Raw genomic sequence first — 16,186 nt, forward strand, 5'->3', positions numbered from 1 at the left:
ATGTATCATGGACATAAACAAGAAGTTAATATTAAGTGACTTACATTGTCTGACTATAACACTATTGCCTGATTTTGCTGTATTCCATCGTCAAAATTAGTCTGAAACAAGTCACAACTGAGCCACTGCGCATCTCCATTCAAACACAGCGTTGTTTCGTTTATGAATGAACGTGCGTTTTCAAACGAATCTAGTGAGTCAATGATTCAATTTCTTATTTATAAACAACGAATCAAATGAATGATATGATTCAGTAATTAAATCAGTGACTTGCCGCCACCTACTGCCAGATTTAGTTTCATTTTTAAAGTATCTTTTCAGTTATTTAAATCATTTCATTATTCTGTATTCAGAATTGTATATTTAAAACATTAATCTCAACATAAATTTATGAATTTGATTGCACTTGTGCCACTTCTGAGCCAAAGTGTAGAGAGAGTGTAAATTAGAGATTCATTGTGCAGTGTACAGAGCTACATTGATTATAGTGGAACTTTGTGAGACTGCGATGAGTGACAGCTTTTAATGATTTTTAAAGGAATTTGTAAATGAGATATTAATATAGATAGATTAAACAATTGTTAAATAAACAAGAAGTTAATATTAACTGACTTCCCAGCAAGCAATAGTTGTCATTTCACCGTCTGGGTTAACTATAAACCCGATATAGTCCGGCTATGTGTAACCCACTTCCAGCCCAAATAACCTTGAATTTGGCTGCATGCCATTTTTTTGGCAAAATAACTAGTTAGATGTATGAAATTCCATCCTGTAAGCAAGATCAGCAACGTTTACAAGGCTTTATGGTTTAATTTTTTTTTATTTTTTAATTGATGACTAGTCTAATATTGGGATATGTTTAGACGTCTATTAAATTTTCACTGACAGCCCGAATACAAACTTGTTTTAGCCTAGACGTCTGGGCTGTGTTTTCACGGCTAATAGACGTCTTTTAGACCAAAAATTGCTTGCTGGGTTACATTGTCTGACTATAACACTATTGCCTGATTTTGCTCTATTCCATCATCAAAAATAGTCTGAAACAAGTCACAACTGAGCCGGTGCACATCTCCATTCAAACACGGCGTTGTTTCGTTTATGAACGAACGTGCGTTTTTAAACGAATCTAGTGAGTCAATGATTCAATTTACTATTCCTAAACAACAAATCAAATGAATGATATGATTCAGTAATTGAATCAGTGACTTGCCGCCACCTACTGCCAGATTTAGTTTCATTTCAAGTATTTTTAGTTATTTAAATCATTTAATATTTCTGGATTCAAAATATCAACATGAATTTATGAATTTGATTGCACTCGTGAGCCTCATTAAACATGAAAATACACCTACAAGCCACTTTTGTGTTCTTCTGTGGTACCTCTGTAGTACAAATACATTTTGTTAATACTGATTTAATTTTAAGGTAACTTATTCTACTTGTTCTTATTCTGTTGTTTTAATTAGAAATGTTAAAAAGCTTAAAATATCATTTAAAATGTGACATAAATGATTACATATTTTTAATAAAGTTAAAACAAAAAATTTCCCTGTAAATCCCTTTGAGTCAAATATCATCTCATAATGTGAAGGCAAATTTTTTATCAGATTTTTTGATTATTGATTAGAAAGTGCTGCTCAAAAGTAACAGAGCCCTGCATACCAAATATTGTTTTCACAATATAACACACATTATATTTATTATTTCATATTAATATTATACTTTATATAATTTAACTTCATACGAATAACACAAACTACATACATCAATCAGATGTCAGAATTCAAAGCAATCTCCTGCAGGGCTCATTAATATGTCATTAACTCTGGGAGCTCTTTTGTACTGGTCCCCTGTCAGGGCTCTGAGTGGAACATTCTATCCCAGCAGTTTTGTAATCAGAGGCTGCAGGCCTGCTGTGAGTGAAGACACCACTCTGGTTTTAAGGACAAGGATCTGACTGTGATCTCATTAGCTCACAGGCATGAACTGTAATAGTCTGAGAACAGGGCAAGTCTGGGCTGTGGTGATGGTTTGAGTGTAGGATGAGTGTTGAAATGTACCGAAATCTGTGTTGCCAGTCAAAAGACAGTTTAAAAAAGCTGTGCTCATTGCGTGGCATGCTAAAAAAACAGTGATACAGTTAATAATACAGTTAATAAATGCCTAGATGCTGCAAAAACCTCCTGTATGAAAGTCATATATAGATGTGACTCATTTTTGATTCAGTTCTAATTTTATGAAACATGAACAGAATATGTAATATCACCACTTAAAGCAAAAGCTCTGGATTAATACAAGGCCAAAAACACCACAACATATAGTTCATGTAAACGTAAGGAATGATTATTATTAGTAGTACTAGATGACGGTTCATTAGAAAATGAGATCATTCACAATTTTTTTTTCTCTTACCATTATAATTCATAGCTGGCAGGACCAGAGACATTTTGGGGCGGCTGCCTTTGTTGTGGTTGGTGGCGGGAAGGAGGAGGTGATCCTGTAAACAAAAGAGGAACAGTCATCAGCCAAACACAAAAACACATGCACGGGGAGAGTTTACTTCTTTGCTGAGGACATTGCCCTTTTAAGAAGTCAGAAGCAATTTGTTTGTTGAAAAAAGTCTGATTGTGTTGGATAGTAAGAGTGAGACACTATGTCATTTTTTTAATGCTTTTGATCAAAAATACAGTAAAAACAATATTATGGAACAGTTACAATTTAAAATATTTTTTTTTTAAAAAGCTGAATTTTCAGCAGCCATTACTCCAGTCTTGAGTGTCACATGATTTTTCAGAAATCATTCTTATATGCTGATTTTTGTGTTAAAGAAAGATTTCTTCCTAATATTAATGGTGAAAGCCATTGTATTTTTGCTTTAAAAATATACTGTTATGATCCATATACACTTAACATTTGTTAAAGAAAGCTCCCAGTTTCTTTCAGTGCAAGCAAACTGACATTTCAAGACCTAGAGGGTGTCATGTAACACTTCTATAATCAGGTCAAAAATGTGTCTATGTTAGTACAATTGGAGACATACTCCATTCAGGAACACACACGTGTTGAAGACAGAAACCATACGGACAGAAAAATCCACGAGCTGGAGATTACAATAACACTCACATCTGTGTGATGGATGGGAAATGGGTCATGGGTTTGTGACGTCTCGAGACATGTAGACATTAGTAAATGTGTATGTGTTTAATGCCATCTGGGGTCACTGTGCTAAAGATGTGCAGGAAATTAAATTCACAATGGTAGACAAAAATAAAAATTCTGTCATTAATTATTAGTTTTCATGTCATTCCAAATTCTTATTATTTTCATTCTTTAATAGATTCCAATTCTTGAGTTGAGGTCCCCATTCATTGAAATATGATGATACAGAATTTCTACAGGACTTAGGAAGGCAAATTTAAGATTTTAAGACCCTTTTGAGACCAAGGAAAACTAAATAGTAGACAAACGAAATAATTTTTACCGTTATCTTCTGATAACACTGCAAAAAAGTGATGCTCTTCTTTAGTATTTTTCTCTTGTTTTTCCTGTACAAATGTCCGAAGATACTTCATTTCAAAATGTTGACTAGAATACTAGACAGAAATACAACATCACTATGAGTTTTATACATGCCAAGTTCGGTTATGAAACTCTAGATGGCGCAGGCTGATGGTTCATTAACGCAAATCAATTATATTCACAGCATTAAACTACTAAGCACAAGCTAAGTGGTTCATGTTGCAAACACAGCCAATAAGCTTGTTCAGAGTTCCTCTGAAACCCTCCACCTCCCCAGCTCCACCTGTATAGATCTTCTACGGGTTATTACAGTATATACAGGGGTTCAAACAGATAATGTACAGTAGTTCAAGCACTACTTGCTGATTTTCTAGGAGGGATCTAACTTATCAAACAAAAAAGAGAGAAATAGATTAATAAAAATATTCTAATAAAAAAAAGAAAAGAAAAAAAATATTCACTAAATCGCTCTGAAACAATCTGTAAACCCAAACAAAGTCCTGATCTGAAATTCTGAACTTCTGAGCAGGTTCGCAAATCTTTTGCTTTAAATCGAAACTACAGAGCATGGATCACTAATCATTGGATTTAGATCAGTATTTCGGAGTATGAATCACAAATCTTTTGATTCAAATCAGGACTTTGGTGCGGGTTCGCGAATCATTTGTTTAAGATCAGGATTATAGAATGATTTCACAATTTTTTTTTCAGATTTTTTTTCTTAAACAGTAGAAAAGTTTGTAACTTTGCATATCACAAATCTTGATTTAGATAGGGACTTCAAATCGTGTTTCATTCATATCATTGATTTGAATCATTCAATTCACAAAATGATTCACAAACTCGTTCTGATCTAAATTAAATGAGTCACGATACGCGCTCTGAAGTACCGATTTAAATTAAATGATTTGCGATACGCAAAGACCTTATCTAAATCCAATGAATCGCGATGCGCAATTTGAAGTCCTGATCTAAAACAAAGGATTCGTAATAAGCGACCCCATTGGAACTCTTTGGAACGCTTTGAAACACTGAATTATTTCACGATCCAATCTTTTAACTGATTCAGAGTTTCGTAGAACTCAGTTTCTCCCATCACTTTGTGCTTTTTAAAATTGTTACAACGTTGAAATTCAAAAACGAATGGCTCTTGTAATAGGGAATTGCTTGAAATGAATGATCGAAGTCACAAGTTTGAATCAATCAGAGTGGTTTCAGCGTAAATTACTCAATTGATTTGGTACGTCTGTTTCTCCTTTCACATCTTCAGCCATGTTTACATGACAGTCAGTACTACTACTTGTATAGCTCAATTGTTTTCTGACATTAACTGAAATAAGCAGAAAAGGTATGATGTTTTTTGAATTGAGTGAATTTTCCGTAAAAAGACGGGCTCATTGACAAAATTAAACACTTATTTCATAGATACATTGTCTTTAAATAATTCAAGCAATTTTCAAGAACCTCTTTAGGAATATCATTAATTTCAAGGGTCATAAGGCCATAACATTTTTAAAAAAGTCAAATATTAAAGTACTTCTTTTAGCATTCTTTTAAATTTCATGATAAGTATGCAATTAATCATGATTAAATCGCACAAAACCTGTGCAAATAATCACTTTTTTTTGTCTTTTTATGTCTTATTTTCTGAGAACAGACAGGACTAAGAATTAGCTTAATTCAGTTTCAAAAATACTAAGGAAGATATTACTTTTTGCAGTTTTTATGCAACATTTATTGCCATTACTATGAATTTAAGACTTCTGCTCTAATTAAAGACCTTTTTTAAAGATTTTTATTTGTGGAAGGGTGAATTGAGATTTCACAGAAACCCTGTGGTAAGCAAATGTGGTAAAACAATTTTCACTTTTGGGTGTTCAGTTCTGTTCCTGATTAAAAAGATGTGCTTGCCACATCAAATACGTCAATAAATTTCACAAAGATTACTACTTTTGTGTTACAACTTATTCTGGCTTATCTTCCCTATTCTCCGGTCCCTAGACTAGATGAGGACAATGAGGTCTTTTAGGAAGATCAGCGGCCAAGTTATGTCTTTGTGTACAGAAGGTGACCTGGAACATCTCTGAAACCTGTGGGTTTCAGAATCGATTCTTTGATTCAGTATCCTCCATGACTAGTGTCGAAGAAAGGAAAGGTGGAAAAAGAGAGAGGCATAAAGAGTGAAATAGCAAGTGACTGTGGAGAATGGTTTGAAGTATACCAGTCTCTTCAGATAGATATGAACTTCCCAACATCTCCAATCTGTGACAGGCTCAGAGGGAGCTGCAATCCGAGGATATTACGATCGGTTTACACAAGGATGACAATGAAAACATCCCCAGCGCAGTTTGAATGTTTGCAGCAACTCGGAGAGATCAGAGAGCTTGATTCAATGGAACAAGAAATAAACACTATTAGGTTGCAAACACAGTCCAGAGAGATGGAGGGCCCACTGCACATGCAGACGAGAAAAGAAAAACAAAACAGCACAAGCATCTCAGAGTCACATGCCTAGAAACCTAGGAAACTATATAAATAAACACCCAAATAAAAACTAATAAAGTTTATGAAATTAAAAAAATCAAATTAACTCAGACTGTGACTTGAAAATGCTGACTAAACTCAAAAGACTAATTCACCCCAAAATAAAGTTGTACTCAGCTATATTATTTGAACTCACTATTATAGATGATTTCCTATTTATAATTTTTGCTGTTTTGAGATAAATTGTAATACTGTGAGATTTCCTAATATATCTGAGGTTTTCTACAATAAAGTTTTTTTTTTCTTTTCTTCAAAAGGAAACTTCATTGTGGACCCCAGGCTCTTTGCATCATTAGTAATGCAACATTAGAGAAAAACAAAAACAAAGGCCCTTACATACATTTTGTATCTGTCTACTACTAAAAAAAATGTCACACATTGGAAGTGAATACATTTGAGTTTTAGATGGCCAAAATCGCAACCTGATGGGTTAGGCTTTGACCTTTTTTAGGTTCCTGAATGCAGATCACCATCTGAGGAGGTTTCTGGAAGAGCCGAGTCAATATTATGAAAGTCTGGCATCCCAAAAGACTGAATAAACCTACAGACTTAACCAAACAATAAAAAAAAACAGGGCAGTGCCTGAATATGACTAAACCAATTCACAATCTTCAGGCTCAACTCATCTATGATGGGGTTAATTTTTTGCTCTAAGATTAATGAAGACTAAAAACAATGACAAATTGAATTTGAGTCTTTAAATCAAGTTCAGTTTGAAAAAAAAAGTGAAAAAAAGTAGTTGGCAGAACAGTTCTTAGCGTCCACTCAATTTTTCTGATTATGAGTCATTGACATGAGTCATTTCTTTGTTTTAGTTGCACAGAAAAGAGGAGACCTGTTTGCAATTAAAAAAAGAAAATCGTCAAGATGAAACGAGAGAGTGATAACCATCTCCTGACACATCCCATGCAAGTTGGTAAAATATTTAATTGTGCCAATTAAGCTTTTTTGTTTTGAGCCACTGCAGATCGTCAAAACACGCATACGCCTGCCCACCGTTCCCTTTGTAAGCGAGATTTTAATTCTTTTTCAAATATGTCGGCCAACATTATTCACATCTTCTGAGTAAATAATTAAAAGCAGGTACCGAGGGTATGGGATAAAAACAACTTTAAACACACAAGGAATAAGAAACAAACTAATGAAAGATGACATGCAATTAGACTGTAACAGAAAAAATGACCAGTTTTCTACAAATATAATCTGACTCTAAATAATGAATGACATCCAGCTTAAAATCATGTACATGTGTACAAAACATTAGGCCTGAATCATCTGAATAACACTTAGATGATTAAGTCTTTTATTATTACTATTACAATTATGACTAAAACTGCTAAAATGAAAAGTGTTTTTAAGAGAAAAACTATAAACATGCATTAAAATAGCCAAATTCTCACTTTTTTGTATGTGATGTTTAGAGGTAGGTAAATCTGACATCTGACCGAAAACAGATTTTTTTTGGTTACAGGAAAAAACAACAACAAAAAAAACTTTCCACGAAATGTTGCAAAGAACAAACAAAAAGTCATGTTTAGTTGATTCAAAGAGCCTCAAACAAATCTCTTAAATAGATTTTGATGCTTCCGTGCCGTGAATTTCACAAACATTGGTTAATCCAGTGAGCAATTAGTTGTGAAGGTCATTGAACATAAAATCTGAGTGGATCAGTGGGTGCCACTGAATAAATGCCCCGGGAATGTCAAACTAACAAGGATGGTAGTAAACATTGCAAAATGTAGTAGGAACGGAACATTTGTAGCACATTTCACAGTCAAATTCATAACAGTTGAAATACTTAGTTGAAATACAGTCATTATTCAAGTCTTTAGAGTGTTACATACAGTAAAGTTTTTTTAACAGTAAGATTTTTAATGTTTAAAGAAGTATTTTTTGCTCACTAGGCCTGCATTTATTTGATCCAAAGTACAGAAAAAACAGTAAATTTTGAAATATTTGTACTATTTAATAAGAGCTGTTCTCTATTTGAATACATTTTACAATGTAATATATTCCTGCAATTTCAAAGCTGATTTTTTAGCATCATTACTCCAGTCACATGATTCTTCAGAAATCATTCTAACGTTCTGATTTGATGCTCAAAAAAACATTTATTATTATGTTGAAAACAGCTGAGTAGACTTTTATTCAGGTTTCTCTGATGAATAGAAGGTTCAGAAGAACAGCATTTATCTGAAATAGAAATCTTTTGTAACATTAGAAATGTCTTTATCATCACTTTTGATCAATTTAAACCATTCTTTCTGAACAAAAGTATTAATTTCAAAAATTTCTTTCAAAGAATGCTGAACAAAGTACTCAGTACAAAGTATTAATAATAATAAAAACTGAACTGGACTGGACCCTGAGGACTGGAGTAATGATGCCGAAAATTTCGCTTTGATCACAGGAATAAATTACATTTTAAAATATACTCAAACAGAAAACCTTTACTGTTTTTGCTGTACTATAGAGCAAATAAATGCAGGCTTGGTGAGCAGAAGAGACTTCTTTAAAAAACATTAAAAATCTTACTGTTCAAAAACCAAATACTAGTGAAGTGGCATTACATGAACCACAGTGTGTTTTATTTCAAATGGGAATGGTCATTTACAAACTGAAAAAAAAAACAGAAGTTTATAAAGACCTCCCAAGATCTAACACATGCTAGAAGATTCTCTGACATGCCATTAAGGTGAAAGAGTCTCAAGTGTCCCTTTATGATGCTGTGTGGGCTCTAAAACCAATTAAGCACATCCATGTGTGGCCATAGGCCAATAGAACAGAATTTAGTGCTGGGCGATATGACGATATATATCGTGGGGACGATAGAAAAGTGTCTATCGTCCTATTTCTCTTCTATCGTTTCTATCGTCTCTAACCCAATTTTATCAATTACTAAAGAAAATATTGCATTAAATAGGCTATGACAAATGTATGATAGTGTCTTGTTGCTGTGCAATGCATACTCTACCCTATAAGTGATAATCAAGAATAAAAACGAACTTTTTCACAAAGAAACTCCGTCTTGTGCGACGTGACGCTTTACGTTGTTGCGACATGCTTTAACTCGTGAGTGCTTAGCCTAAAGATGGAGACGCAAGAGGTTGAAGATGAATGCCCGGAGTCGCAACAACAAACTGAAACTGGTACGCAGGCAGCAGACAAGAAGTACTTTTACCGACACGTGGGGGTACGTCAGTGATTTTGTTGCATTTTGGCTTCAAGAGCTCCGACACGGAGCAGAAGACAGTCATGTGCAAACTCTGCCAAAAGACTGTTTCCGCGCCCGACGCTGACGCCTGTTTCACACATACTCCGTCTGCAGTGCGTATGCGTTGCGAATTTTTTTCGGCACCCATGTTAACGGATCAGATCGTTCACACTGCACGCGGTTGCTGTCCGGTAGTGCGTTCCAGATGCGGTGCGTTTGCAGCAGTGGAGCGATCCTTTCGGCACAGAGTCTGTTTTTGCTGTGCTGCATGCGCTGAATTAAAGTGACAGCGCATTGTTCGCTGTAAAAATGAACATGGATTGACACGGAAATGTACCATAAATGCATATAAATGCAGTCTACTGTGTTTCACAGTCAACACGTGGCTTTTTGGCTAGGTTTAAAATAGTGCAGTTTTAAATAAACAAGGCAACATAATAGATGCACTTGTCCAGGTAGAAAAGTTCTTTAAAATATGTTTTTTAATAAAGATTTAATACGAAAGAAAGGCACAGAGAGCTGACTGCTTGTCTGTGGTAAGTTTTAATTTAAAATATTTGTGATAGCCCAATTTCAATATAAAAAGGAAGCTATGCTGTGTTTAAATGTGTTGCAACTTGCTTGAGCAACTTAATATACAAATCTAGAAGTCAAGTGCATTGAATAATAGCCTACGTTGTTTATAATACGTTGAGTTTAAACGTGAATATGTCTAGTAGTATTGTATTAGTGTACTGTGATAAAAGAGTATCCCAATGATGAAAAAGCACGTTTGTATTTGAAATTAAAATAACGGATAAATGGTGTGTTTGTGGTAAACACCCGCGGATCAGGAACGGACTGCAAACGCGTTCTGTGTGAAAGCAAAACGAGTCCGTGCTGCCTCTGCACCGCATACGTAACGTACACAGACTGCAGACGGAGTATGTGTGAAACAGGCGTGATACTTCATTTTGGTTTGCAAACTTTGCACTACAAGGTTGAAAAATGTTTTGGTTTTTTTTATAATTGAGTGCTTTTCTGCTCAGAAACTTGAAATGGCTGTGCATTTTAATAAAAAAAAAATAGTTTATTTTGATAATACTATTTAACTATGATGTGGATAAAAAATGTGAAGGCTACTGTAGCTCTACCTCCACCAAATCTGTTGTCATTTGATACATTTATATTGCTGCACTAAAATGTATTTTTCTCATTTGTGACAGTTCAGTTAAATGTCACTTCAAATAACGAATAAAAATAAAGTTGCAAAAAAATTATGCAATGATATTTTTGTCAAACTTTTCAGAGAATAACTGAAAACGTACTTTTTTTTGGTATATCGTGATATATATCGTTATCGTGATATAAAATAATCCATATCGTGATACATGATTTTTCCATATCGCCCAGCACTAGAACAGATGATCAGATAGGCAGATAGATGGGGAGGTCAACTTACCCGGCGGAAAGAGATCACATAGAATGTGTCCCCTCTTCTGTTGAGTTCATCAAAGAAGTCATTGTAGGTGCGGTGAGGGGCGTAATACACCTGCAGCTCGCTGCTGGGAATCCTGCACACAGGATACAAACACTTCAAACTCTGCCACTGAAAACACTGCCTGTGGTTGTTTTAATATTACTGCAGGTAAAAACGTGTTCAGAATAAGGAATTTTATACACGCTGCTTAATTTTGTTTTAAAAAGCTGTATCTAGTTTACTTTGCATACCTATTATAATGAAATACCATGTAAGTCAGAGCAAGGGAGAAGTCTAATTACAGTTCTCACGAATCTCTTGATAAAACACTTTCTTTCCTGTGTGAATGTGGCCTTTCCCCTGTTGTCAGTGTAAAGCAATGGAATGACAGCCATGTTGATTTTTGGCCCAACGCACTGCTGAGGTCAGGCAAACTACAGCAGCCAAAAATATGATTTACCCTGAGGGAGTGTGGCCCACTCAAAAAATAAAAAAAATAAAAAGACATAACAAAAACAAACAACTACAAAAAAAAAACAAACACAGAAGGATATGTCTGTAAGATGTCAAACTTATTTTTTTTGCAATAACCCAGGATATATTAAGAAAATGCCATTCATAATTCATTGTACTGTAATGATTTTATACATCTGGAATTGATAGGACTGTGAAAAGTGGGCGTTTCACAACGCAGTTTGCAGTTATTTGTGGAGGTCTCCCCTCTTAAAAAGACATCGGATGCTTATTTTCCACAAGTCAGTATGATTCTTTAGGGTCTAGGACATGAAATGTCCGCAAAATACTAAGGCTGCCCCCTAATAATCGACTAACTGTTAGTCGACGAGAAGAGGCTTGGTCGACCAAAATTTTATTAGTCGCTTAGTCACAGAAAACATTTAATCCACAGGAATACGGTAACGGCTGGTCTATGCGGTAATACAGTACTTCAGGCAGGACATCCAAACGCTCCCCTATCATTCATCGAACTCAATTATGGCTTTTTTTATTGGAAATATGTAAGTAGTAGCAACTTTAAATGGCCACTCGATCAAATGTTAATCTAGAAAAATGTGCGCTATTCAAGTGTCAATGCGGAGTGTGGAAGCTGAACAGTAGCGTGCTTACTGCATGACAGATGGAGGCGGCAGTGTGGTCACTTGCTCATTTTTGGTCATACAGATAAGAGTAATACATCTTTCAAACTGTAAAGACTCTACATTTATTTGTGTACACTCAGAATAACAACGAAACGTTGTGCTTTTGTAAAATAATGAAGGCAAACAGGATGCGCTTTCTGCCGCCTCGGTCTCTGTGAACTTGAGCGCGAAACTTTTGAAACTCTGTGTATACTTGCCATACAGACATGAAAAATATCTATAGAGAGTGAAATGTCTACTTTTAAAGAACCAATTCAAATAAAAAAAACAAATATTCTCAGATTATGTCATTTGTATGAACCGTGCATTCGCATTCATTACTGCGGAGATAAGGAGTCAGTGTCACCGACTTTATCTTTTAAGCAAAAAACAAAAAGTACTAGTTTATCAATAAATTATTAAAATGTTAATACACTCTCCTTACTGTTTTTCCCTCACACATTCATAATTATTATATCCGCCGGTTCGTTGTGGCAAGTTTTTTTTACATGCTCTTGAGCGCTTACTAGGCTATGTAGGCGATTAAAGGCTCATTATTATGATTATATGGTTTATTAATAAATGTGCGAGAAAATTAGGACTCTTATGTTCACTTTTACATTCAAATACAAAACACCTGCATTGCTTACAAGACTTTGTTGTCGCTACAGCGGCTCGAGTGCAGAGAAAATGGTGGACAGCGTACAACTGGCTGATGGCTGAAATATGCTTATACAGGACAGTCTGTCAGCAGTTGTGGGCAGGGCCTCAGTATAATGATATATATTATACTGCTCAGAAAAACAAAATGGCTTGATAATTGAGACTGTTTAGGTTTTCTGGGTATAAAAAAAAAGTAGTAAATGGATTTTTATCATTGTAGGGTGGTTGTGTTTACACACTGCTAAGACACATTTATATGCAAACACCATGTAAAAGTGAATTTTGCAGCCGATTTCCCCTTTAATACACACCAGCATCCACTTGCAGGCTGGCTATTTAACTAGGACATGACTTCGATTTCACCCACGAGAACAACTCAGAATTGCGTTAACTACTGGCAAGAATTTTGCAAGAATAGCCTGAAATGATTTTCAGGGGTATTACAATTTCATTATGAAAGACTACGGAAACAAAAAAAAAAAAACTTGGAATAACATGTACTATTACTAATGCACAAAAAGACGAGAAAAGAAATCTAATTGTGTGTGGCACAGTTTGAAAATCTCCCCAAACATTACTGGACTTGATGACAGTTTTGAAAAATGACCTTAAAAAAGAAAGTTTGGACAGAATTTGTACCTCTACATGCTTCAAATTTCTGCCAAATCTACCACCTACTTTGGCAGATCATGAATTGGGCTTTAAACTTCAGTGTTGTCTTATAATACGAGTTCAAAAAGTCCGCAGAACATTTCTCAAAACACACATTAGTGAACATTACAACATCTACAAAAGGTTTATAGATTACAAAAGGACAAAAATATTTTAAACCGTTTTTCCTCACCTCTTTAAAAAAGCTCTATATGACCCTGAACCACTTAAAGTAACTTGAAGAACTTGAACTTGAAGAACGGGTATATTTGTAGCAATAGCCTACAATGCATTGTTTGGTTCTTAATTATTGATTTTTCTTTTATGCCCAAAATCATTAGGATATTAAGTAAAGATCATGTTCCATGAAAATATTTAGTAAATTTCCTACCGTAAATATATCAAAACTTAATTTGTGATTAGTTAGATGCATTGCTAAGAACTTCATTTGGACAACTTTAAAGGCGATTTTCTCAATATTTTGAATTTTTTGCACCTTCAGATTCCAGAGTTGTATCTCGACCAAATATTGTCCTATCCTAACAAACCATACATCAATGGAAAGCTTATTCATTCAGCTTTTAGATGATGTATAAATCTCAAATTAAAAAAATTGACCCTTGTGACTGGTTTTGTGGTCCAGGGTCACATAGCACTGCAGACTCAAGAGGCCTGACTCTAATGTAATAACAGTAGCACAATGACTGTATTAAATAATAAGCTGTTTGGGCTGTATGATGTAGCAAGAAATTTCATCACACAACTTACTTTTCAGAGGAATCCGTGTACTGGATCCGTGTCATGATCTGTGGTACTTCAGCCTGTTTATCTGTTGCTTTCTGCTGGAGAAAGAAAATAAAAATGTCATTCCTTTTACCAAATTATAAAAGCAAATGTGACGCACATTTCCATGCATCTCACTTTGTGTGCTTCAATATCTCTACATTCGAGCTCCTGTCATTGTGTGTTGTGCTGATAAACAACATCTTTCTCAGACTTTGTTTAGCTCAGTGCTCTGTGTCGACAGCGTACAGAATCTGGGAAACAGCCATCTGTCAACACACCCATACATCTTCAATCACCCAACATCTCAGCACCCTGCACGACGACAGTATTTACATAGCGGCTCAATCCTGGTGACGGAAAGCAAACATTGTGGCGGTACAAGAGTACACAGCTTTGTTGATTAAAATGGGAGAAATCTTGTTTTGTTGTTGTTTATGGAGAGGACATTATTTCTCTAGAGTTAGAAGTCCACCAGGATATTGTGAGATTTTTCCATAGCTGAAGGCCTTTAATGTGGTTGAAACTCATGGAAGGGTTCCAGATTGGGTGATGGGAACTTATCAGCGGAAAATGGCTATCAGTTGATATGTGTGTGCTTGTGTCAGAGCAGCCTTTCAAACAATCAACTTGCTGCACATTAGGCTTCTCTAAATCATAACAAGCTGTCCATCCAACTGCTTTCACTATTAGTTATCTGATAAAAAGAAATGATAAGGAACTAACACAAACAAGTACAGTCTGATTAATTCTGCCTGCATAAATCGTATGGCTTCACATCAAGCCAGAATGGGGCTAAAAGAAAGGTTTCTGGAACTAGATTAGTTTTTGCTTATTTTTTTATGTAAGATTATTAATACAGTTTTGGGGGGAGAACCTGCAACCCAAGTTTGCAAATTTTGTTAAACATTTCTGCTATGTTATGCCACAGAAAGCAGTCATGATCATTTACAGGAACAGGCTCTTTGGAGAAACAGTGCGGTTAAGAGTCTTGCTCAAGTGCAAAATGGTGATTACGAGATTACGAATCATCCCTTTCAGGGTTTGAACCTCAGATTCCAGCCCAGATCTTAAACCACTAGGCTACTCCACCCTCACCCATGTGGATAATATATGCTCTCGGTATTGTCTCTTTGATTTGTGGCTGTTGGTATAACTTGTAGTCATTTCTTGAGTCAGGAGTCAATTCTTTGTGACTTTTTGACATCTTTTACAACACCTTGTCTCCTTTCATGTGAATGTAAACCTGGACAACTGGACAAACAGAAATAGTAGTTGTGATGGCATTCAGCACTTTCTGTCCTCTGTGCATGAGACACACAGCAAATAAACTAAACCCATTCATCTTTTGCCACCATTGTGAGCCCAGAGCTGCCTCTGTGTATTAAATAGTCGGACTAAGGCACTTTTTTATACTGGTCAAAAATCTGGGGTCAGTAAGATTATTTCAAAATTAATGCTTATATTCTGGATGGACACATTACATTGAACAAAAGTGACAGTAAAGGCATTTAGAAGTATCATAAAATAATGTCATTACAGATGTTAACAGGGTTCATACATATACCCCTGGTTTCACAGACAAGGCTTAAGCCTAGTCCTAGACTAAAATGTAAGTCTGAGCTTTTTCAACTGAAATAAAATTGCACTGATTGATTTTAAAATACATCAGTGCATTTGTTTTGTCTCAAGATGCACACCAGTAATGTTTTTTTTTCTAAGCATGTTTATAAAAATGACTTAAATATCCTAATTGAACTATGGCCTAATCCTGGCTTAGTCTGTGCAACCGGGCCATAGTGTTAAATAAATCTTCATGACTTTCAAGGACTTTAAGCCCTACTTTTTTTTCAAGGACTTCAGTCACAGATCTCACTTATCAAACAATGCCTTCAAATTCTAAAAAGATAAATAGATGAATAAAAAGTGAAACATGCAAAGCATCACTACTAAAATATTACAAAGTACACTCTTTTACTTTAGTAAAACCACAGTTAGTGGTTTTGTATTTGTGTATACTTTACTCTTTTTTTACTTTTTTGTTAATGACCATACTGCCTTAATGGCTACTGTTTAAAAAAAGAATCATGAAATCACTCAGAAATCCTGATCTGAAACAAATGATTCATCATATGCTCTCCAATGTCCCCATCCGAATCAAACGATTCACGATCCACACTCTGACGTAATGATCTAAATCGAAAGATTCGCCAACCT

General features: G+C 35.1%; 1 protein-coding gene across 4 annotated transcripts in view; it reads right to left on the reverse strand.

The window, feature by feature from the left end:
* atf6 (activating transcription factor 6) overlaps positions 1-16,186 on the reverse strand; it is a 51,225-nt gene that overhangs the window by 7,467 nt on the left and 27,572 nt on the right. For 2 of the 4 annotated variants that reach the window (XM_073853229.1, XM_073853228.1), the window contains exons 13-15: positions 13,955-14,025; positions 10,719-10,830; positions 2,413-2,497 (exon numbers count right to left, since the gene is read on the reverse strand). In XM_073853229.1, the coding sequence (XP_073709330.1) occupies positions 2,413-2,497; positions 10,719-10,830; positions 13,955-14,025 (268 nt within the window). Of the gene's footprint in view, positions 1-2,412; positions 2,498-10,718; positions 10,831-13,954; positions 14,029-16,186 lie in introns of all 4 variants that reach the window. The other 2 variants (XM_073853227.1, XM_073853226.1) reach the window with 1 other exon arrangement.

This window comes from Garra rufa, chromosome 13, assembly GCF_049309525.1.
Source record: "Garra rufa chromosome 13, GarRuf1.0, whole genome shotgun sequence".
NCBI classification, from domain to species: domain Eukaryota; kingdom Metazoa; phylum Chordata; class Actinopteri; order Cypriniformes; family Cyprinidae; genus Garra; species Garra rufa.